Below are 24,257 nucleotides of genomic sequence, written 5' to 3'. Positions count from 1 at the left end.
AAGACTCCTAAGCTAAATATGGGGCCTAGGTCACATCAAATCGATGGGGTTTACAGTCAACAATATTTATACCCCTTTCCCTTATTTGTGAGCTACTCTCTTCCCTGATCCAGCTTTCTGGTCCTTCTGCTGGCCATGACATCACCTCCCCAGACAATAATTAGGATCTGCATATCAGATTTCAGGCTCAGGTAAAAAACAAACAAACAACCAAAAAAACATTAGTTTAGCCACAGGTCCTTTGGAATATAAGTAAAATATGCCTACTAGCTATCTACAAAATGGAGGACCCCCCCAACTCTTCATCTGCACTATTCCAACCTTTAGGTCCATGATTGGTCAACAATTTGTTTAGTTTTGTACGTTAACTCTCTTTTCAACCAACAGGTTCCAGATACTAGCAGGATGCCAAACAGACTTCCCTGGACAGACAACCCCACCTATGTGTCCTGGAGCTCTGCTTCCCCAGAGACCCACCCTACTAGGGAAAGAGAGAGACAGGCTGGGAGTATGGATCCACCTGTCAACGTCCATGTTCAGTGGGGAAGCAATTACAGAAGCCAGACCTTCCACCTTCTGCATCCCACAATGACCCTGGGTCCATACTCCCAGAGGGTTAAAGAATAGGAAAGCTATCAGGGGAGGAGATGGGATGCAGAGTTCTGGTGGTAGGAACTGTTTGAAGTTATACCCCTCTTATCCTATGGTTTAGTCAATGTTTCCTTTTTAATAAAAAATTAAATTTTAAAAAAATCCCTAAATTCACCATATAGTATAACCACCAAGGGGTACGGTGACATGGGTGACATGGGGGTTAATGCCATTCACTGTGAAGACAGGAGACTTGGTAGGAATCCCAGCTATGCCGCTTTTGGTGTTCACTTATCAATCTGTGCCTCAGATTCTCCCTGTGTAAGATGGGGAGGATGGCACTCTCCACCCCGTATGGACGGAGGAGATGATTAAATGACTGATAATTCACAAGAGTGCCTAGCACCCAGCAAGCATCAGAGAACGGTCTCCTTCACCTAGAAGTGGAGGGGGAAGCTCAGTGATGGCTTATGGTAGAGCTGGGGTTTGAATCTAGGGCCTCTGGAACTTGGGGACCCACAGGCCACGTGGAGGGAAGTCAACTTGCATGGGCTCTGAGACCCAATTTTGCATGTCTCTTCCCAGCCTCTGTACAGTGAAGTCTGACATGTGGCCTCACCCCAGTCAGCTGTTCATCATTTCTCACGATGCCTCTGACCACAGGGACCTCCACAAGGGATTGACCATCAGGTGACAAAGAGGTTAGGCAATTCTGAACAGGAAGAAAATTTAGCAGCCGGGGGCCAGGCACTGGTGCCCCAGGTTAAGCGCACACAGTACCAAGTGCAAGGACCCACATAAGGACTGAGGTTCGAGCCCCTGGTCTCCCATCTGCGGGGGGGTGGGTGGGGGCAGGGGGACACTTCACAAGTGGTGAAGCAGGTCTGCAGGTGTCTCACTGTCTCTCTCCCTTTCTATCACCCCCTCCTCTCTCAATTTCTCTCTGTCCTATCCAATAAAATGGAAAAAATGGGGGGCCAGGTGGTGGCACACCTGGTTGAGCGCACGTATTACAATGCTCGAGAACCTGGGTTTGAGCCCCCGGTCCCCACTTGCAGGGGGAAAGCTTTGTGAGTGGTGAAGCAGGGCTGCAGGTGTGTCTCTGTCTCTCTCCCTCTCTATCACCCCCTTCCTTCTTGATTTCTTGCTGTGTCTATCCAATAAATAAAGATAATTAAAAGAAATTTTAATGGAAAAACGGCCGCCAGGACCAGTGGATTCCTAGTGCAGGCACTGAGTCCCAGTGATAACCTGAAGGCAAAAAAAGAAAAGAAAAGAAAAGAAAAAAAAAAAGAAAAGAAAAGAAAAGAAAAGAAAACTTAGCAGCAGCAGAAAGTCATTCCTACCAGAAATGGCAAAATAAGGAGGGTCCCAGGGACCACTATCCTAGCCCATCAATCTCTGAGGCAGAGGGCATTTTCTGTCTCTGATGCCAGGCTACAAATGGAGAATCAATACCAAATCTCCTGGCTTCAAACCAGGCTCTTCTTGCTGGACTAAGGCCCTCACAAAACCAAACTTGTGCAGTATAACAAGCACTGGGCAAAGGGAAGGCCAGTGGTATTCCCCTTTCAGCCCTGGGGCAGAGGTCCAGGCAGTGGTACTAGGTGGGTTTGGAGGTGGTGTTCCCTATCTCCTCTCCTTCCCTCCTGAGCTCCCTCCTCCCCTCCCAGGAGTCTGCATTCCTCTGCTCAGCTCAGTGAGCAGGTGGGGTGCATTCCCTGAGTGAGCTGGACCTTCCAGGGGATGAGTTCAGGGCAAGGTTATGTCCATCAGCTTTCAGGACCAATTCTTGGTTTATTAATTCTCCTCCCTTACGCAGACAAAAGTAAATAAGCTTTTCTCAGTCAGCCTGGCAGAGAAGCCTGCCCTATTCAAACACAGCAAGAATCGACAGGCTTTTAAGGATGGAGCTCCCAGGCCCCACTTCCCAGGGGGCCTTCCTGGCCGCCTGCCCACCTTGTCCAGGCCTGCTGAGACAAGGCCAACCCAGGCTCTTTGTGTTGCAGTTCCTGGGGTCCAGCACTCATGACCTGGCACGGCCTGAGGGTTCCAGACAAAGCCTCAGAGACCCTGGGCACTGCTGACCACCAGGGAAGGTTAGGAAAGGTCTAACAACCATGGCATCACACCTGCTCCCTGTTCTTGGCGAGGAAAATGCTTTCTTCTCCTTTCTTTCTCTCTTTTTTCTTTATTGAGGGGACTGATGATTTACAGTCAACAGTAAAATACAGTAGTTGGTACATGTGTTTCTCAGTTTTCCACATAACATTCCAACCCCCACCCACCCACCCCTCCTCCTCCGCCATCATGTTCCAGGACCTGAACACGTCTCCTTCCACCTCCCACCCGAGTCCTTGACTTGGCTGCAATACACCAAATTCCAGTTCACATTCTGTTCTTATTTTTCAACTTCTGTCTATGAGTGGGATCATCCTTTTGTTTCTGACTGATCGCACATAACATGCTTCCTTCAAACTACATCCAAGGTGAGGTGAAGAAGGTGAGTTCACTATTTTTAATAGCTGAGTAGTATTCCATTGTGTATATAGACCACAACTTGCTCAGCCACTCATCTGTTGTTGGACACCTGGGTTGCTTCCAGGTTTGGACTACTACGAATTGTGCTGCTATGAACACATAGGTCTGGATGGGAGAAAAATGCTTTCTAAAAATGCATTCTAAAAATGCTCTTGTTCCTATACCAGTCACTCTGCTAAAGGCTCAGAGGGAAGGCAAGAAATAAACTAATACCGAAATCAAAAGGAGTTGGGCGAGTTAATTAACTCACCAAGAACTCCTCAGGAAGACTCCACAGGAGAATGCTACCCATGTTTCTAGGTGGCAGCCTGGGGATCTTCTGTCTGACTAGGTGAATATGGCTCACTTGCTACTGGCTTCTGGTGGCTGCCTTACGAATGGTTTGAGGTCCCCCTTCCATTTACTGTTTCCTAGTTACCTATTTCTAGCCCAAACAGCTGCAAGAATCCTACAGCCAAGCTTCAAGGACTCGCAAGAAAACGAGAGATCTGACACGAGCACCTCCCTTGACTTTGGAAAGCTGTGAGCACAAGCCCGGAGATAAGAGTATGTCCTGGGAGTCGGGCTGTAGCGCAGTGGGGTAAGCACAGATGGCGCAAAGCGCAAGGGCAGGCATAAGAATCCCGGTTCGAGCCCCCGGCTCCCCACCTGCAGGGGAGTTGCTTCAAATGCAGGGATGCAGGTCTGCAGGTGTCTGTCTTTCTCTCCCTCTCTCTGTCTTCCCCTCCTTTCTCCATTTCTCTCTGTCCTATCCAACAACAACAACATCAATAACTACAACAACAATAAAAACAACAAGGGCAACAAAAGGGAATAAATAAATTATATATATATAAGAGTATGTCGGGGGAGTTGGGTGGTAGCACAGTGGGTTAAGCGCACATGGTGCAAAGCACAAGGGCCAGCGTAACGATCCCGGTTCGAGCCCCCAGCTCCCCACCTGCATGGGAGTTGCTTCACAGGCAGTGAAGCAAGTATGTCTTTCTCTCCCCCTCTGTCTTCCCCTCCTCTCTCCATTTCTCTCTGTCCTATATAACAATGATGATAATAATAACTACAACAACAATAAAAACAACAAGGGCAACAAAAGGGAAAATAAATAAATAAATAAATAAATAAAATAATTTTTAAAAAAAAGTATGTCCTGTGACCACATGCTGATGTGACAGGTACCACTTGTCACATAAAGGAAGCAAGAATACAAACTCCATCAAATCAAGTGCCCTCAAGCTGCTCTTGACTGGACCTGGACTCATTAATCCAATGTTTGCCTTTGAGCTGGAGTGTTATAGACTACACTTGTCCCCAAGTTCTATCGGGTGGGGCACTGCCCAGTGCCGCTGCATCTCCTCAGCTCCTTTCTCTTTTTCTCCAGCAGTGTCCCCTGCAGTTCAGCCCAAAGGTGACAGAATGCCCAACCCAACAACTCAGGACCCAAATATCTGCTTTTCCCCCAGTGTGACCTGGTGCATACCTGACATGCATCTCCACCCTTCCCTTTTCTTCGGAGGGGCTGTTTGTCAAGGGTGCGTTTGCAATGTCTAATTCTTTTCTCTCAAGTTCCCTGTGCCCTGCCAATACTCCAAAAAAAAAAAAAAAAAAAACCCAGAGCCTTTATGCTAAAATAGCCAGCAGGCCACCTGAGATGACAGTCTCCCTCCCACCTCAGCCCAGTTCCTACTGGAGAGGAAGAAAGGGCCTCCAGAGCTGTCGCTGTGGGGCTCCAAGGGCACCCTATCTGCCTCCCATCCCCACGGTGACTCCCAGAGCCAGCACACAAAAGCCCCAGTTTCTGTGACCTCAGGACCAGGGCGCCAGGCACAGGCCCCAGCTGCTCTCTGCAGAGTGTCCATCCAGCTGGGCTGAGAGTCCTGTGTCACCTTCCTTGTGCCCAGGACCAGAGAAGCCTCTGGATCCTCTCTCACAAATGCAAAAGTGAAATGCTTAGGACCACAAATAACAGGGATGAATATTGAAATACACTTAGCTGACGACCTTCAAAAGCCCAGATTTATGGTCCAACTTCAGCATGCATGTGCTTCTCCACTGAATGGTGATAAGTTCCGATCTAGCCTCAGACCTGGTTAACTGAGTTTTTTTCCCCTCTCACTCTCTCCAATTCCCCCCTCCTCTCCCTTGGCTACTGGGGTTGACACAGCGGCTCAGTGCTGGCACTACAAATCCACCACTCCTGGAGGTCATTTTTTTTTTCCTTTTCTTTTTCCCCCTTTCTATTTTACTTGACAGGACAGAGAGAAAGAGAGAAGGGAGTGAAAGATAGAGAGCAAGAGAGACACCTGGAGACCCACTTCATTGCTCATGAAGCATCACCCTGCAAGCAGGGAGTGGGGGTTCGAACCAAGGTCCTTGTGTATATTAATGTGTGTGCCCTACTGGGTGTGCCACTGCCTGTCCCTTTTCGCCTCTCCTCTTCTCTTCCTTCTTCTCCCTTCTCCTCTGCTCCTTCTTTCCCTTCCCTTTCTTTTTCTTCTTCTTCTCCTCCTCCTCCTCCTCCTCCTCCCCCTCCCCTCCCCCTCCCCCTCCCCCTCCCCCTCCTCCTCCTTCTTTTTAAAACAAACAAACCCAAAGTCCTGTCTGACTTACGGTGGTGTGGGGGATTGGACCTGGGAATTTGGATCATCAGACATTCGGTTTGTTTGATTCTTTGTTTCAGAACCTATATGTTCTCTCTTCTGCCCCCCAACTAGATCATTCTGAAGCAGCAATGAGAATGAACCCCACTTCATGACAACAGCCCTCAGCAGAAGCGAGATGTGCAGACTGCCTGCCGTCCCTGCGGCTGGCGTCAGGTCTCTGCCGCTGACACCGCTGTGGTGCGCGACCAGTTAGAGGTGCGAGGACAGGCAGATAGATAGCATCCTCTTCCCTTCCCAGTTCCCAGACTGCCTTGACTTCTGTGTGCAAACCCCATGCACTTTTCTTTTCTTTTTTTAAAAAAATATTTATTTTATTTATTTATTCCCTTTTGTCCCTTGTTGTTTTATTGTTGTAGTTATTATTGTTGTTGTCATTGTTGGATAGGACAGAGAGAAATGGAGAGAGGAGGGGAAGACAGAGAGGAGGAGAGAAAGGTAGACACCTGCAGACCTGCTTCACCGCCTGTGAAGCAACTTCCCTGCAGGTGGGGAGCCGGGGTTCGAACCGGGATCCTTACTCCGGTCCTTGTGCTTTGCGCCACCTGCGCTTAACCCGCTGTGCTACAGCCCGACTCCCCCCCATGCACTTTTCACACCCTCATCTCTCATCTCCCCCTTCTCCATCACCCCAGGAATCACACATCCCCAGCCTGGCAGCAGTATCTTCCCCGGGTGGACAGGCTGGAGAAGCACAGCTCTGAGGGGTTGGAGGAAAACCTTGGCCCCAGGTGCCACCACCCCTCCCCCCACACCCCTTTACTCTCAGAGGGTCACAGAAAAACGCACCGTGGCTCCATCCTCCTCATGCAGCCCAGGGGAGGGGAGCACTTTATACAGACTAGTGCTCACCTGAGTGGGATTCAGAAGCCAGTCCCTTCACACATCCTGCGCTACCCCCTCCCCCCTCCTTTGCAAAAGCAGGCTATAAGCTGTGGAGAAAGCTTACCTTCTGGCTCCTCCACGCTGCTGGCCACGGTGGTTGGTGGGGCCACGGGGATCTCTTTGTGAGGTGCAGGATGGAAAGAAGGGAAATTGAGGTAAAATGTTACCGTGGACCACAGGAAAGAAAGCGCAGCGCAGACTCCTCCCTGCCACCTTGGGCCTTCTCTCCCCTTACCTAGCTCTGGGTGGGTGGGGGTGGGAGGGACCCCAGGGGCAGGCAGAGTGGGAGCTGGCACCGGCCTTGTTCTCCTGTGCAAGCTGCCCACCCCCCAATACCTGCAGAGATGTCGGGGGGGGAGGCAGGTGTGGGGAGAAGGCTGAGGAGCTGACCTCGTCCGCAACGGCTTCCAGACCCTTTTCACCTCTGCACCACCACCAGTGCAGGCCCTGACAGGGGTGGCATGTGAGGGGACTGGAAGGTGCCATGCATGGGAGCCCTGCCCAGTATTTCTCAAAGGTCTTTCTGCTGTGCCTCTACCAGGGGCAGGTTGAAGAAGACTGGCATTCAAATTCCTACAGCAGCAGTCGCAGCAGCAATGACAAACCCCCAACCACCCCTCACCCCTCCACATACAGGATCAACATGGAATACAGGAGCAGAGTCTGGGCTGAAGACAGGACTTGCTTCCCTTGGCCCAGAAGGGGAGACTCGGCCTTTGTGAGGACAGAGAGCAGCTGGCTGGCTCTGCCACAGGAACCCCATAGGCTCCGGGCTGGGGGTGAGCGAGGGGTTCACATGGGGTCCCCGTGAGTGCAAGGCTCCGAATGAAGACATCCAAGTGGACGAGAGCCAAGCCCACTGAAGTCAACGATTGGTGTCCAGAATGGGTTTCCCTCCCCGACACCCACACCCAAGCTGGCGCCCTGAGGGAGAGGCCTACATACTTATGCAAGGGGCTATGGGAGAACGGCTCTGCTGGTAGCCCTTGGCACAGCGGTTGCAGGTGATGCCGGTCACGCCGTCCTTGCAGGGACACTGGCCGGTGGTCTGGTTGCAGGTTTTGCCGGCGGCGCCCACGGGGTGGCAATCACAGGCTGTGGAGAAGACAGAACAGGAGGTGGGGGGAGAGGTCAGAGGGCGAGAAGGACCAGTTGCATGCTCCTTTCAGAGGGTCCCTCCCTACCCCAGGGACCCCACTCCAGGGGAAGAGCAGGGGCAGGGAGACAGGCCCAGCCAAGCCCACACACATTCCAGAAGCTCCGATAACTGGCCACCTGCCGACCTGGAAGTAGGGGATGAAAATCCGAATGGGCAGACTTGAAAGGGCTGTTTTGTTCAGGAAAGTGAAGCCAGGGGGGCCTTTCAAAGCTCTGCAAGGAAGCTTCCATTCAAATACGTCTTCAGGAATGCAGAGCCCACAAGCTGATCCCACGTGGAGGAGGGAGAACCAGGGAAGAGCACCTGCCCTGGACAGGAGGCCTCACAGGCTACCCGCCAGCTCCTGGTTTTGGGTTTTTTTTTTTTTTTTGCCGACCCTCTGGAAGGCAGAAGAGGGGGTTGGGGGCCACTCCTGAGGGTTTCACTAAGAAGGTCTCACTCCCCCTCCCCCAAATTTGACTCTGCTTGCACAGCCTGAATTGCAGGCAGGTGGGCCAAGGCTCCAGTTTCTGAACTGCAGAACCCAGAACACTGTGGCACACTCTGACTGACTCTGCAAAGGCTGCAGAGGTGAAGTAAACCACCCCCCCCAATCCCACCAGCCTGCTGCTGGTGAAGCGAGACCCCAACTCGCAGGCCAGGGGCTGCTGCAGGCAATGATGCTCTCTCTCCACCCACCTGAGTCCCAGTGTTTAGAATCTAGTTGTCTGCCTGCCCTCTTACACTGAACCCCAAGGTGCCATCCTGTGTTCTAAGGGTCCAACCCTAGTGAGAAAGCAGTCAGAGAACACGCGGAGGCCTCACTACTGCAACGAATTAAACGTTAGTGTTGTCCATGGCCCCAGTTCCTATGTTGAAGTTCTAATTCCTAGTGCAATGGTCTCTCTCTTTAATATTACTTAATTATTATTGGATAGAGAAAGAGAGGGGGTCAGGCAGTAGCGCGGCGGGTTAAGCACACATGGCGCCAAGGACTGGCCTAAGGATGCTGGTTCGAGCCCCCAGCTCCCCACCTGCATGGGGGTTGCTTCACAGGTGGTGAAGCAGGTCTGCAGATGTCTATCTTTCTCTCCCCCTCTCTATCTCTCTATCTCCCCTCCTCCCTCTATTTCTCTCTGTCCTAAAAGAAAGAGGGGGGGGAGGGAGGGAGAGCAACTGAGAGGGGAGGGGATACAGGTAAGGGAAGAGACACAGAAACACCTGCAGCCCTGCTTCACCACCATTCTTAAAGTTTCTCCCCACCCCCCATAGGTGAGGACTAGGGGCTTGAACTTGGGCCCTTACACACTGTAATGTGAGTACTTAACCAGGTGACCCACCACCCAGCCTGTCTATCTGTTTGTATGTCACTCTCTCTCCCCTCTTCCCCCCCCAGGTCATTTTTTCATGTCAAGTAGAAAAACTGACAGGAGAGAGACCCCAGGACTGGAGTTCCTCCTGGTACCATGGCACTTCCCATGTGGCACTAGGGCTCTAGCTTGGGTCTCCCACAAGGCAAGGCATATACACAGTCAGGTGAGCTATCACTTTAGGCTGCAGTGCAATGGTATTTGGATGTGGGCTCTTGGGAGGGTAATCCACTTCAGAGGACTTCATGGGATAAAGACCCTCACCATGGGATTGGTGCCCTTATAGGAAGAGCCCATGGGGGGACAGGGGGTGGCACACCTGGTTGAGCACATATGTTACAATGCTCAAGGACCCGGGTTTGAGTCCCTGGTCCCCACCCACAGGGGGAAAGCTGCTTTGCAAGTGGTGAAGTAGTGCTGCAGGTGTCTCTCTGTCTCTTTCCCTCTCTGTCTCCCCTTTCCTCTTGACTTCTGGCTATCTCTAGCCAATAAATAACAAAAATTAAAAAAATTATTTAAAAATTAAGAAGATCCCAGAGGGGAGGGAAAAGACAGTATAAACATATGGTAGGAAGATAGCCATCTACAAGGCAGGAGGAAAACCCTCAGCAACTATTAAATCTGCCAGCACCTTGACCTGGAACTTCTCAGCCTCTAGAGCAATGAATGAGCCCTGCCTCTTGTCTGAGCCTCCCAGTACGGCGACTTCACAGGGAGAGAACCTTGGCCAGTTGCTAGGTCTTTGAGATTAGACTTATCTCAGGGCAGAGAGGGAATAACTACAGCCAGTCGTCATATGGTTGCTCAGAAGAGGTCTGATGGGACCCACACAAGACATTCTGAGCTGGGAGAGTATCAAGTACATGCCCTCCATCCCAAACTCTAAGGAGCATTTATTGGGAGAATTGTGCGTTACATCAAAGAAAGAATGAGGAATATTAAAGATGTTTTTAATCAAAACACACATCAGGTGAAAGGTCAAGGCACAAATAACACATCATATAGATAAAGGTCAGAATACATTTGTGAGGGGGAAAACTGATGTTTAGGTGAGTATAGGTAAGGGTGCTTAAAACCGCCATTGTCCAAATGTCATAAAGTCAGCTACCTACATTCCTTTGATACCATAAGGTACTGAGTTTATTTCCAGCTATCCTGTGCACAATCTCCAGTCCCTTAGGGCAGCAGTCAGACATCGGAGTTACGGGTAGCTGCATGTGAGCAAGACCCCTAGCCTGTAGGTCAGAAAATTCATCTCTGACATCTCCCAGACTCCACCCTAGAGCAGGATTTTGTAACAGGGCACACAGCCTGAAAAACAGGCCTCATGGTATTTTTTAGTCAAAGGAATGTACCTGGTAGACAAACAATAAGCAAACATGTATTTAGCAAGCATGGAGGCAAAGGATTTCTTATAAAAACTTCTCAGGAAGTCTGGGATCAGAAACCTTCTTCAACATTCCAGTCTCTGGGGCTTTGATGTTTCAGCAGGCCCAGCTGATCGAGACAGCCAGCGAGAGCTCCTATCCCAGTCCACACAGGACCTGGCTCCCCTGCCCTCCCGAGTCCGGGCAGTAGAAGTTCCAGGATGAGGAAGGCAAAGGTTCCAGCTCTCCACCCCTCTGCTCCCCATCTCCATTTCCCCAGGAAAGCCTGGAGCGGGTGTGGGAGTTGTGTCCTGCAACCATTTCAATTGCTGTTTCTACTTCATATGGGGGAAATATTTATATATCCAATTAAGTGAGAGCAGAGATGGTAAAAGATCTAAATTAGAACCTCTCCCCCAGCAAGCACTGTGCATCAAGGAGGAAGAAGATGCGCAGTTCCTGGGTAGAATTAGGAAGGAGGCGGCAGGGAAGGGAAAGGAAAGGAACATGAGGGATTGTCCAACTTCTGTCCAAACCTATGGAAGTTTCTGGAAGCTCAGGAGCGGGAGTCCTAATAGGTTAGTAGAGAGTAGGGAGCACAGTCTTTTCTCTCTAGATAGAAATAAACTCTTCTTAGGATTTATTTCTATTTGACCAGAGAACTGCTTAGCTCTGGTCCATGTGGGTGCTGGTGACTGAATCAGGAACCTTTGGCATCCCAGGCATGAAAGTCCTTTCAAATAACCATTATGCTATCTCCCTAGCTCAAGACCTTATCTTTATTCATTTCCCCCCACAGTTCAGGTCTATCTCTACTCTTTCCTTTATTCCTTCCTTCTTTTCTTCCCCCTCTCCCTCCTTTCCTCCTTCCTCAGGAGTAAGAAGAGACACCCCTTGTGCACACACTATGGATGTGTATGGTGATGAATGAATGACAGTCGGAGATGACCTCTGACCTCTCCTAGCAGCTACCTCTTAAATTTGTCCCTGTATTGGGCAGCATCTCTATGCCGGCCTGGTGAAAGAATGGAAGGAACCCCCGTCTTCAGTCCCTGAAGGAGGTGTAGGCAGCAGATGGTCTGGTCGCGAATTGCCATCTCACGCCAGCTGACCTCCTTGGTCCACCTTGTAAGCCTGCTGAGGCCTGACCCCACGGAGCAGAGGGAACACAGCTCTGCTCAAGTAACGTTGGACCCTTGGACTACTGAAGGGTCAGAGGCAAGTTACCCAGGAGCTGGCCTGGAGCAAGATCTGGGGTAGCAGGGGGACTGCACAGCTGTCTTCTCCTGGGACCCTGGAAGCAGGTGGGTACGGCTGAAGGCCACAGTCAGAGGCAGGGTCACTAATGTGTGGGCTTGAAGGTCCATCCTTAATTGAAGGAGAGTGTGTGTGCCTGCTTGGTGTTCAAAGTTTTCTCCCCCAATTCCGTGAGGATCTGACAAGCTGGTCCTTTAGTCTGATCTAGCAGAGGTAGCAGAGGCTTCTCTTCCCACAGCTTTGGGAAGAGAAGCCACCGGGGTCCCTACCAGGAATCTCAGAAGGCCACTCACATCCTCTCCAGGGCAGTGGCACTGTCATCAGAGATGGAACATTCTTCCAGCACCAGCACTAGCACCCAGACAGCTGGGAACACTAGAGTGTGGAACGCAGCAGGACCACACAGAGGAGGAGACGTGGACTGATGGGCAAAGCCACAGGCAAGGGCAGGCAGGGAAGGTCTGATCATTGAGGGCACCAAGAGGGAAGACTCTCTTACTTCCTGTTTAGTTTAGTTTTGCTTTCTTGCTACAAAGACTTTGTACCTACATGACTGCACCGCTCCCACCCTCCCCACTCTCTCAATAAAGGATGCGAAAAAGAGAGGGAGATGGAAATGGAGAGACCAGGAAAGACACCACAACACTGCTTCACTACTATCTGACAGGCAATGCTACAGGAGAGGGTTGGAGTTCACTGCTTACAAAGGAGGCCCTCCCTGGGCTTTGGCTCTTAGAAAGAGATAGCAAGGGATCCAGCTGTATCTCTTCAACCTTGAGACACCCAGACAGGGGACGGGTGATGGTGCACCTGTATGAGGACACGTTACAATGCACAAGGACCCAGGTTTGAGCCCCGGTCCCCACTTGCAGGGGGAAAGCTTTGCAAGTGGTGAAGCAGTGCTGCAGGTGTCTCTCTGTCCCTCTCTCCCTCTCTATCTCCCCTCCCCTCTTGATTTCTGACTGTCTCTACCCAATGAATAAATAAAATATAATAATTTTTTTAAAAATACACACACGGGAGCTGGGCAGTGGCACAGCGGGTTAAGCGCACGTGGCGCAAAGTGAAAGGACCAGCTTAAGGGTCCTGGTTCGAGCCTCCGGCTCCTCACCTGCAGGGGAGTTGCTTCACAGGCGGTAAAGCAGGTCTGCAGGTGTCTATCTTTCTCTTCCCCTGTCTTCCCCTCCCTTCTCCATTTCTCTCTGTCCTATCCAACAACAATGACAGCAATAACAACAACAATAATAACTACAACAATGAAACAACAAGGGCAACTAAAGGGAAAATAAATGATTTAAAAATACACACACACATATACACACACACCTGGAAAAACTTACATCCACACAGACACAGAGACTCCTAGAGACAGGTACATTCATACAAAGAGAGAGAAGCCAGGGGTGGTGCTGGCTGGGGACAGGAGAAGGGTGCACAGAGGTCTGATCTCCTGCAGGGTCTGCTGAGGGGGTGGAGAGAGCAGCTCCCAGATTCTGAGCACACGGCCAGGTTGGGATGATTCCTGCCCCAGGAAGCCCGTGTGGTGACTATGGACATGTCCCTGGAAGGCAGCCACTTCCCAGAGGTCAGCCCTCTGCCTGAAGCAGGAGGAACCTGGTCATTGGAAACCGTCTACCCCAGGGTTTTTCCACAGAGAGAGGTGAGAACAGCCGGAAGCCCAGGGCCTGAGAAGGTGGCAGGATTTGGTTTCTTGTGAACTCAGCAGGCCAGGGGGCCTCCTGGTGTGAAGGTTTCACATAAACCTGATCATCCCTATTTTGGGCTGTACCAGCGACAGACAGCTCAGGACACACAACTCATTTCTGAAGGACATCACAAGTTCCAGGTGGGCTCAGCTTGACAGAAATACTGAATGACCCTGAGTTGGTATCTCAGAACAGGACCTATATTCCTACAAAAGACTCTTCATTTACTATTTTCAGGTGTTGGGTAACGAATCCAAAGTCTTTTGTCTGGTTTCTGTTTTGCCTCCAGGGTTACTGCTACTGGGGCCTGGTGCCTGCACCACGAATCCACTGCTCCTAGAGGCTTCCCCCCACCCATTTGTTGCCCTTGTTGTTTTAGCATTGCTGTGGTTATTATTATTATTGACATCATTGATGTTGGATAGGACAGAAAGAAATCGAGAGAGGAGGGGAAGACAGAGAGGGTGAGAGAAAGATAGACACCTGCAGACCTGCTTTACCACCTGTGAAGTGACCCCCCCCCCCCCCCCGCAGATGGGAAGCCAGGGGTTCAAACCGGGATCCTTACGCTGGTCCTTGAGCTTTGCGCCATGTGCGCTTAACCCGCTGTTCTACCGCCCGGCTCCCATCCCTGATTTTCTTTTTTCCTATTTATCATCAATCAAGGGAACCAGCTTCTAATATGTCTAACTTCTAATATGTCTAACATCATCATCCCAGTTCCTGCATGCAGATGGTGCTCAATGAGAACTCTCAGTCAATGAACCCAATCTGCCCTCTTCTCCATGGAGGGAAAAAGACTGTATGCATGTGCAGGAAAGGAGGGAGGGTAAGCAAGGAAAGTCTTTCCACATCCCAGATCCATCGACCCTTCCCTGCTCGCAAATTCTCCATGCTAATCAGTGAACAGCATCACTTCAACCCACAAGCTTTTTTTTTTTTTTTTTTTTTTTCGCCTCCAGGGTTATTGCTGGGGCTCTGTGCCTGCACTATGAATCCACTGCTCCTGGAGGCCATTTTTCCCATTTTTTTGCCCTTGTTGTTGTTATTGTTGCCATTGATGTTGTTGGATAGGACAGAGAGAAATGGAGAGAGGAGGGTAGACAAAGAGGGGGAGAGAAAGACTGACACCTGCAGACGTGCTTCACTGCTTGTGAAGCGACCTCTCTGCAGGTGGGGAGCCGGAGGTTGGAACTGGGATCCTTGAGCCAGTCCTTGCGCTTTGTGCCATGTATGCTTAACCCGCTGTGCTACCACCCAGCCCCTCAATCCACAAGCTTCACCTCAGCTGTGTTTATGAACCTCTTCAGCAGCTATTGCTTTTCCTTCTCCCAGCAGTTGCTAAGGAGGCACAAAAGGAGAAACGTTTCAAGTCGCAGGACCTCTCCTTTCCCTCTGCCACTTTTGGATCAAGGTGCAGACAGCAGGAAGTGGAAGGGGAGGGGAGCCCCCTAATCCCAAACCAGGTTACTGACCTTCTGTCATGTAGTTAACTGTAGTTAACTACACCTGTAGTTAACTGCACCTGAGTGACAGCTGAGGGGGAGAAGCACAAACCCAGGTCCTACAGAGCATTCGTGCGTGCTTGTTTGCACATGTGAGCATGTGTGTGAGCCTGTGTACGTGTGCACACAAGCTGGGGGAGGCAGACAGGAGCTGGCCAATGCAGCAGTGGAGTGCTGGGGGCTCCTGAAACGGAGAAGAGCTCACTCCTTGAATCTGGCTCCAAGCCCCAGACCAATCAAGACCCCCTCAGGTGCCACTGGCTCTCTCTGGCACTTTCCCAGTCACACTTGCACCCTGAAGTGCCCGCCCCCCCAACTCAGGGACTCCACAGGCAGCTGTTAAACAGTCATCTCAGTTCTGCCAAGTACTTTTGTCATTTCTACTCCTAGAGCATGTAAATTCTTTTTTTTCTTAAATTATTTATTTTTTAATATTTATTTACTGGATAGAGACAGTCAGAAATCGAGAGGGTAGGGGGAGATCAAGAAGGAGGAAAGACAGAGAGACACCTGCAGCACTGCTTCACAATTCGCAAAGCTTTCCCCCTGCAGTAGTGAGGACCAAGGGCTCGAACCCAGGTCCCTGCACATTTTATAACGTGTGTGCTCAACCAGGTGCATCACCACCTGGCCCCCGTGTATAAATCCTTTATGTAGAGTGTGCAGTGGCATCAGGAACAATCCCTTGGACTCTGCTTTACCCTGTGGGAATCAGCCTCCAAGTTAATGTCCGGGCTGAACCTTCTAGTTCAGGGGCTAGTCTCTTTGTGCCCCATGAATCCCAGAGAGAACCAGGGAAACCAGAGAGCCAGGTCTGTTCTGTGTGCATTCTCTCGGTGACAGGTTATCCTTTGTTTCTCCACATGTCCAAATAAGTCACGACAGTCAACTAATATGGAATATTAGCTATGTGCCAAGGAGTCCCTACCCATCACTCCATCTGGTCTCTGCCATGACCCAAGAGAGAAGGGCGGACTACAAACTCCATTCATCAGAAAAGAAAACCGAAGCAGTGAGGAGCCTGTACCTTCCCCAGGGAGGGATCTTGAACCTTGGTTTGGATAACTCCAAGTCCCATGCTTGGAAGTTATCCATCCCAAGTCTATTGGCTGGGCCCCACTTGCTTGTCTTCTGGTAGCAAAAGCTATTTCCCCAGTAAGATGTCCTCTATTAACTGAAGTTCAAGGGTCAAGAGCTGGAAGGGGGGGAGTCCTTCACAGTGTCCATGTGGAGTCTGGGTGAGGAGGACTTCAGATGAAGGGACAAAGAGCCACAGAGGTGACGGAACAGCTCAGGTTGTCCCAGGGGAAGGCTCTGAAAGCCTGGGCCACAGATATGCCGTGTCCTGACTGACTCACACAACTGGGACATGACTCCATTTGTAAAGACCTTGGATATAAAGTCATCCTCTCTTGGTTTCCTTTCTCTGCCAGCTTATCCAAATTCCCAGTCCCACACGTCACTGACACAAGATGGTGTATATTTTAAAAGATGGTGAATATTTTTAAAAGATCATGTAAACCGCAGAGGGTCAAAGTGGGATGGAGCTTAGAGACCATAAATCTGAAATCAATTTCACAGGTGAGGGGACTGGGGCCTAGAGAGGCTACATGACTTGCCTGATGCTCTGCAGGTTCTGTACCTGAAGCCAGATCTGGGGATCAGACAGCGTAACCCCCCACTTTCCCAGGCAACAAGGACGGGACATAGCAACAGAAGTTACAGTGGGAGCTAAGCTCTCCCCCGGAAAGGGGGGTAGGGGGCTACTTCCTGTCTTCCTCTCTCCTTGTAGATTTTGGCCTTATGCAGCTTAGTGGAAGCCACTCCTTGGACAGTGGTCTCTGTGGTCTAAGCTATCTAAGGTCACCCAGTCACAGGGTACTTTTCTGCTTAAGATGACAGACCCTGTACCCCTCAATGATGAGATGAAACGGAAATACATCAAAGAATTCCCAAAAATGAAAGTGTATTCCTCGGGCTTCCAGGCTTCTGGAGGTCATGTGGACATTGCACTAGAGACAGGAAGGTGGGTGGGCGGACCATCCCACTCCTTCATCTACACATTCAGACTTGTTAAGCCCACAGCCAAGCCCAGTTAATTTTTCAAAAATATTAATTTTAGAGGTGTCAGGCGGTAGCACAGCAGGTTAAGCACATGTGGCGCAAAGCGCAAGGAAAAGCATGAGGATCCCGGTTCAAGCCCCTGGCTCCCCACCTGCAGGGGAAGTCGCTTCACAAATGGTGAAGCAGGTCTGCAGGTCTCTATCTTTCTCTCCCCCTCTCTGTCTTCCCCTCCTCTCTTCATTTCTGTCTTATCCAACAACAATGACAGCAATAACAACAATGATAAAGAAACAAAACAAAACAAACAAACAAAAAAACCCACGGGCAACAAAAAGGGAAAAAACAGCCTCCAGGAGCAGTGGATTTGTGGTGCAGGCACTGAGTCCTAGCAATAACCCTGGAGGCAAAACAATTTTAATTTTAAATATCCCATCCACTCAGTTTTCATCAAGAAAGCTATAAAAAAAATGTTTAAATTCACCAGTGAAAACAGAAGAATTCCTAGGGCTAAGGCCACCTGTGAGTACTCCCTTCTCAGCAGCTCACCATCTGCCTTCTCCATTGCTCTGGCTCTCAGACTTGACTACACATCAGACCCACCTCAGCAACTATCCAGAGTCTCCGTGCCTAGGCCTCACCCCAGCCCCCTTCTTTCTTTCAATAAAGGGACAGAGACACAGAGAGAGCAGGTGACAGCACTGATGCCTCCTTTAATGCAATCAGGGAAGGGTTCAAACCTGGGCTGGACACATGTCAAAGCATTGTACTAGGTGAGCTACTTCAAAAGCTCCATTAATTCAACCAGAACTTCTGTGAATAGGAGCCAGATAGCTAATTGAAAAAATCATTATGTTTATTTATTTGATAGAGACAGCCATAAATCAAAGGGTAGGGGGTGACAGAAAGGGAAAGAGACAGAGAGACACCTGTAACACTACTTCACCACTCACAAAGCAGGTGGAGACCGGGGGCTTGAACCCAGGTCCTGCATATTATAACATGTGCACTCAACCAGGTGCTCCACCTCCTGGCTCCTATCAGACAGCTGGTTTCCACTCAACTTTTAAATTTCCAGGGTGTGGGGTGGGGTTCCCTAGTGCAGCCAAGGGTGGAAACCTCTGTGCAAGTCAGAAATGATGTACTGGGCATGCCTTGGGGGGGGGGGGCAGGGCAGTGGAGGACCCAGTTGAGTATACGCTGTCTTAGAAAGAAAGAGGGAAAGGAAGGAAGGAAGGAAGGAAGGGAGGGAGGGAGCGAGGGAGGGAGGGAGGGAGGGAGGAAGGAAGAGGAAAAGAAAGAAAGAAAGAAAGAAAGAAAGAAAGAAAGAAAGAGAAAGAAAGAAAGAAAGGGAAGACAGAAAGAAAGGAAAGGAAAGGAGAGGAGAGGAGAGGAGAGGGGAAGGGAGGGGAAGGGAGGGGAGGAGAGGAGAGGAGAGGAGAGAGAAGGAGAGGAGAGGAGGAGAGGGGGAGGGGACGGGAGGGGAGAGGAGAAGAGAGGAGATGAAAGAGGAGAGAGGACAGAGGGAAGGGAAGGGAAGGGAAGGGAAGGGAAGGGAAGGGAAGGGAAGGGAAGGGAAGGGAAGGGAAGGGAAGGGAAGGGAAGGGAAGGGAAGGGGGAAGGGGGAGGGGGAAGGGGGAAGGGGGAAGGGAGGACCAGCCAGCCAGTGGGAGTGGTGAATTTGTAGTGCAAGCACCGAACCTCAGCACTAACCCAGTGGCAAAAAAAATGAATTAAAAAGATGATTTCAAGTAGAAGTGAAAAATCAAGGGGATGAAAGACACACAGAGCCACACACGGTGGTCAGGAAGCTGGGGGAGGAGGGGGAGCCGAGGTGTTTCTTGCTTTTGCAAGCTCTGGGCAGAACTGCTACAAGAAGTAAAGCAGGACAGCCCCTGTGGGAAAAACAGAGTCTTCAAAAAATAAAGAAATAAAGAAAAATAGAAATTCTATATGATCCAGTTATTTTACTCTTGGTATTTACCCCAAGAATACTAAGACACCAATCAGAGGACTAGCTGTACCCCCAGACCCACTGTAGCACCTGCCACTCTAGTCAGGAGCTGGCAACAACCTAACTGCCTAAAGAAGGTGTGATACACACACAACGGGACACCACTCAGCGACTGCATGGGGATGTGGAGCTGTGCCATTTGTCACGATGCAAATGATCTAGAGGGTATTATGCTGTGGAATTAAGTTAGGGGAGAAAGACAAACCACTGCATTTGCTCAGATGCAGAAAGCAAGGAAACAAAGTAAATTAACAAAGGAGACAAAACGAAAACAAATGCATGGGCCATAAGAACAATATAGTGGGGAGTCGGGTACCGCAGCGGGTTAAGCGCACATGGTGCCAAGTGCAAGGACCAGCATAAGGATCCCGGTTTGAGCCCCCGGCTCCCCACCTGCAGTGGAGTCACTTCACAGGTGGTGAAGCAGGTCTGCAGGTGTCTGTCTTTCTCTCCCCCTCTCTGTCTTCCGCTCCTCTCTCCATTTCTCTCTGTCCTATCCAACAATGACGACATCAGTAACAACAACAATAATAACTACAACAACAATAAAAAAAAACAAGGGCAACAAAAGGGAAAATAAATAAAACATTTTTTTTAAAAAAAGGACAAAATAGTGATGGAGTAGCCTAGGGAGGTGGCATAGTGAGTTAAGCAACGGACCCTCAAGCGTGAGTTCTCAGGTTCAATGCCAGGGTGATGTTCCAGTTCTCACTCTCAACTTTTCCTTCTCTCAACTCCCCACCCCCATATAAAGAAAGAAAACTATTTTAAAAAATTTTTTTATTATCTTTATTTATTGGATAGAGATAGTCAGTAATGGTGAGGGGAGAGAGAGACACCTGCAGTCCTGCTTCACCACTCGTGAAGCTTTCCCCCTGCAGTTGGGGACCGGGGGCTCGAACCAGGGTCCTCGGGCACTGTAACCCAGGCCCCAACTATTTTTTTTTAAAAGAACAAAAAAGTGGTTACTTGAAGAATAAGGGAATAGAGGTTGGTGGGTAAATTGGGCTGATCATATTGTAAAGAATGGAAACTAGGCCTTCTGGTGGCATTCATAGCTAATATACATATATTGATTTCTAAAGTGATACACCTAAAACCTATATAATGTTATAAAGCAATCGTACTTTGATGAAAAAAAATTTAATATTTATTTATTTTTTTGTTGCCCTTGTTTTTTATTGTTGTTGTAGTTATTATTGTTGTTGTTGTTGCTGTCATTGTTTTTGGATAGGACAGAGAGAAATGGAGAGAGGAGGGGAAGACAGAGAGAGGGAAAGAAAGACAGACACCTGCAGACCTGCTTCACCACCTGTGAAGCTACTCCCCTGCAAGTGGGGAGCCAGGGGCTCGAACTGGGATCCTTAAACTGGTTCTTGTGCTTTGTACCATGTGCACCTAACCCGCTGCGCTACTGCCTGACTCCGTGGTGAAAAAAAAAAATTAAGGACAGACAGACAGGATGGATGAGGAAAAGCAAGTATGCACTGAAGTCCACTTCCTGTTTGAGCCCTGGTGTTAACTGCATCCTCTTAGGACTTGGGCATTTTGGTTGCAGCCTTCACTCAACCCCCACTGGCTGCAGCCTCGAAGGAGGCAGGGTAACAAGTGACAGAAACAGGCTGCTTAGTGAGACAGAACGCAAGTCCTTTGTGTGGGCAGGCTGGGTGCGGTGGTTAATTTCTTAATTCTCATCGCCATTCGGTTCACGGGAGACTCGGAGAATGTCTTTATCCTTTCACAGATGGTTTGGGAAGATGATAAATTAATATTGTTCCAATGGAGGCCTGGTCAAAATGGTGAAAATGGCAATGCTTTCTTTGCTGTCTTTAAAAAAGAAAGAGTTCCCCAAGTCCATAAAGAAGACAAATGGTAAACAAAACCTCCTATCTTCTGACAGAGTCCAGGACAAGTATCCTTCACAAACTATTCGGTGGAAAAAGCGGAGAAATTCATCTCATCTGACTTTGTATAGGACAACAGCCCACACCATAATGAGGCCTTCCCAGTGCTGTGAAATCGCGCTGAATAGCCGGAGAGTGCAGCCGCCTGTTCCCTGGCCATGTTTATTACAGCCTTTTGTACGCACCAGCCCTGCCAGCCCTGGTTTGGGTCTAAACTAGGGGAGGGGAGAAAGAACCCAACAAATTTGTTGCTATGAAACTTGCTGAATGTGGGGGGCTGCATGATAATGTTTGGAATCTAATGCTCATGCTTGAAGTTGCTCTTGCTTGGACCCACCCCGTGTTCTAACTTGAACAGGGTCCAAGAACCAATCACCAGTAGTGCATGGGTGGCCTAGGACCCCAGCCCAGGCCCCTCCCAGGCCCTGGGAAGTCAAGGGGTAAAGACAGTCCCAGTGGCCATTCCCAAGCATCGTCATGTCTAATTCCAACTTGGCATTCAGAAGCCACTGCTAGCCGTTCCTCCTCTGAAGGGCATCTGAAATGCAGCCTTCGCCTGAGGTCTTAGGATGGGTCTCCTTGAGAGAAACCCCAGGAGGCCAGAATCTGTAGGTAGCCCCAAACTGTTAGCATTTTGGAAGCTTCTCAATTCATCAAAGGTCATGATGCTGGAGCCAAAATGTTTTCAACTAAAGAAACCATGTCCTTCAACCAAGATGGCCCTGGAAAGATAAGGCAGCAGAGGGTGCACTCAATACAAGGAAGCAATGCTCATGTTCTGTTCTGTCAAGGGTGCAGGAAGGCCCTTCAAGATATTCAAGCCTTGGCTGGAATCTGAACTCCTAAAGCTGATGCCAAGACCTGAGGGTCTCTATTTGAGGGTCTCTATTTGATGGGGGTCCTCATGGGGGGAACTGAAGATAGATAGACTTCCCACATTCCCTTGGGTAGGGAGTGGTGAGTGATACCAGCAAGAAGAGAGTTTGAGAAGATTCGAACTTCCAGGTTGTCACATTCTTCTTGCTCACCAACCAAAGAGAAGATCATTTCGGCAGTGTCTCTTCTCACCAATCACGAAGCAGGGCTCTCCAGGCAATGCTTTTCACCACCATTCAGGTGGCAGGTTCCTTAAAGCATTGTCTGTCCTCACCAATCAGGGGGCACTGAGCAACCCAACTCTTTCTTGCTACATTTCTTCAGGAGGGTAAAAGCATGCTTCAGGTGGGGAGCTCCAACCAGTATCTTTAAGCTGGTCCTTGTGCTTTGCGCCACCTGTGCTAAACCTGCTGTGCTACTGCCTGACTCCCTGCAGAGTCGCTTCACACGTGGTGAAGCAGGTCTGCAGGTGTCTTTCTCTCCCCCCTCCATTTCTCTCTGTCCTATCCAACAATGATGACATCAATAACAACAACAATAATAACTACAACAACAATAAAAAACAACAAGAGCAACAAAAGGGAAAGTAAATAAATAAATTATTAAAAATATTTTTTAAAAAAACCCACACATTAAGCTTGGTCTCTCCTGCATGGCATTCAGGCAGACTGGCAGAGTCCCATAGGGTGGTCTGAGGTGGGGGGTGGGGGTGGCCCAGGGCCCTGTGGCTTCCTGACATCTCACTCAGAAGGGCGAGAGTTCATGCATGTTCCTTTTCCCTCCCCACAACAATGGAGGAGAGTCAAACAGCAGGCATGCCTTTCCAGAGCACACAGCTTTCCCACTCTGTCAGCTGGAATGCTGACACTAAGGACAAGAGGCCTGTCTACATAGAGCCCAGAACTTCATGTCCAAGGCACAGTGGTCCCTGCTAGTTAAAATTTCTTGATCAAACACCCAAGAAATAGATGTGCAACCAGCTTCAATTTCTTCTGCAGGAAAGAAACAATAAGCACTTGGGCACAGGTGAAAGACGTTTAATTCTGTTCTCTGAAAACCCAAGTCCTCTTTTTTCTTTTTAAAATTTTAAAATTATCTTTATTTATTTATTGGATAGAGGCAGCCAGAAATTGAGAGAGTTGGGGAAGATAGATAGACAGACAGACAGACAGACAGATAGATAGAGGTATATAGATATAGACCTGCAGCCCTGCTTCACCACTCAAAAAGCTTTCCTCCTGCAGCTGGGAACTGGGGGCTCAAACCCAGGTCCTTATGCATTGTAACGCGTGCTTTCAACCAGGTGCGCCACCCCCAGGCTCAAGTCCTCTTTCCTTAGTCATGCCCCCGGCTTATGTCTTCCTGACATTTGTAGAGGTTTTCAAGGTGTTGCTTGTTTGCCGGTTTGTTTGTTTGCGTCCATTACCTTCTCACTCTCTGCTCTAAGTCTCCTGAAGGGTCGTCCCCCAGACCAACTGTGAGTTGTTGTTTCATATGGAAACAACTTTAGACTTAAATTTCTCTTGGCAAATACCAGAGGCAGTCTTAAGTCCACAGAGAGGGATCTGGAAGGAGAGTTTGTGCCTTGGGAGCCACCCAACTCATCCTCATTGATTTGGAACCTAAGAGATTTCTCCCTAGAGGAGACGCAGGGGAACCTGTTTTCATGGAGAAACACGGCCCCGCACAAGCAGGGCCAGCTTTATGGACCCTGCACTCGGAAGGGCACATGCCCACTCCAGTCTGCTGCAGCCACCATTTGAAAATTCTTCGCAAATTCTGGACAAGGAGCCCCCTGTTTTTATGTCGCTTGGGGACCCACAAATTATGTAATCGGTCTTGTACACAAATGCCCAACATCTGGTGGATTTCCTGTTCAGAAGATGATATTTGGGCTTCAACCAAATGCTAAGCATGGCTACAGGAGGGTTTTTCTCCTCTGTAGCTCATCATCCAGGCAGATGTCTGCCAGGAGTTGGTTCTGCCATGGAAAGTCTAGACAGGTGCTGCCAGGACCCCATCCATGCTGGACTCTGGCACAAGAGCCTTGAGAGATAAATATTCTCTAAGGTAGCAGTGCTCACAACAATCCGTGGCTCTAGGTCCCACACTTTGGACTCAGGGAGTCCTGGTTCCAGGAATTCCCCAAAGCTAATGTGGGCTGGGGGCCCCCTACTTCTCTCCCCCCGCACTGTCACTAAATTTCCTGGCAATGTCTTGGCTCCTCTGAGTCATCTGACCATTGCTTCGTTTTTGTTAGTAGAAGAAAACAAATAGCAAAGTTAAAACATCAGTGCTTGCTTCAATGAACAAAAATAGTCAATCTCCTTTCTGCCTATAATTCCTTTCTCTCTTTCTCTCCCTCCCTCCTTCCTTCTCCTTTCCTTT

General features: G+C 49.5%; 1 protein-coding gene across 3 annotated transcripts in view; it reads right to left on the bottom strand.

The window, feature by feature from the left end:
- The window catches only part of NTN1 (netrin 1), a 223,171-nt gene that overhangs the window by 68,423 nt on the left and 130,491 nt on the right, over positions 1 to 24,257 (bottom strand). For all 3 annotated transcript variants that reach the window (XM_060204420.1, XM_060204418.1, XM_060204419.1), the window contains 2 exons: positions 7,617 to 7,766; positions 6,736 to 6,789 (listed from right to left, as the gene is read on the bottom strand). In XM_060204420.1, coding sequence (XP_060060403.1) covers positions 6,736 to 6,789; positions 7,617 to 7,766 — 204 coding nt within the window. The remainder of the gene's footprint in view (positions 1 to 6,735; positions 6,790 to 7,616; positions 7,767 to 24,257) is intronic.

The sequence above is a fragment of the Erinaceus europaeus genome, chromosome 12 (genome assembly GCF_950295315.1).
Source record: "Erinaceus europaeus chromosome 12, mEriEur2.1, whole genome shotgun sequence".
NCBI classification, from domain to species: Eukaryota; Metazoa; Chordata; class Mammalia; order Eulipotyphla; family Erinaceidae; genus Erinaceus; species Erinaceus europaeus.
The sequence above is the reverse complement of the archived record's forward strand: the minus strand, read 5'-3'. Positions and strand labels throughout refer to the sequence as shown.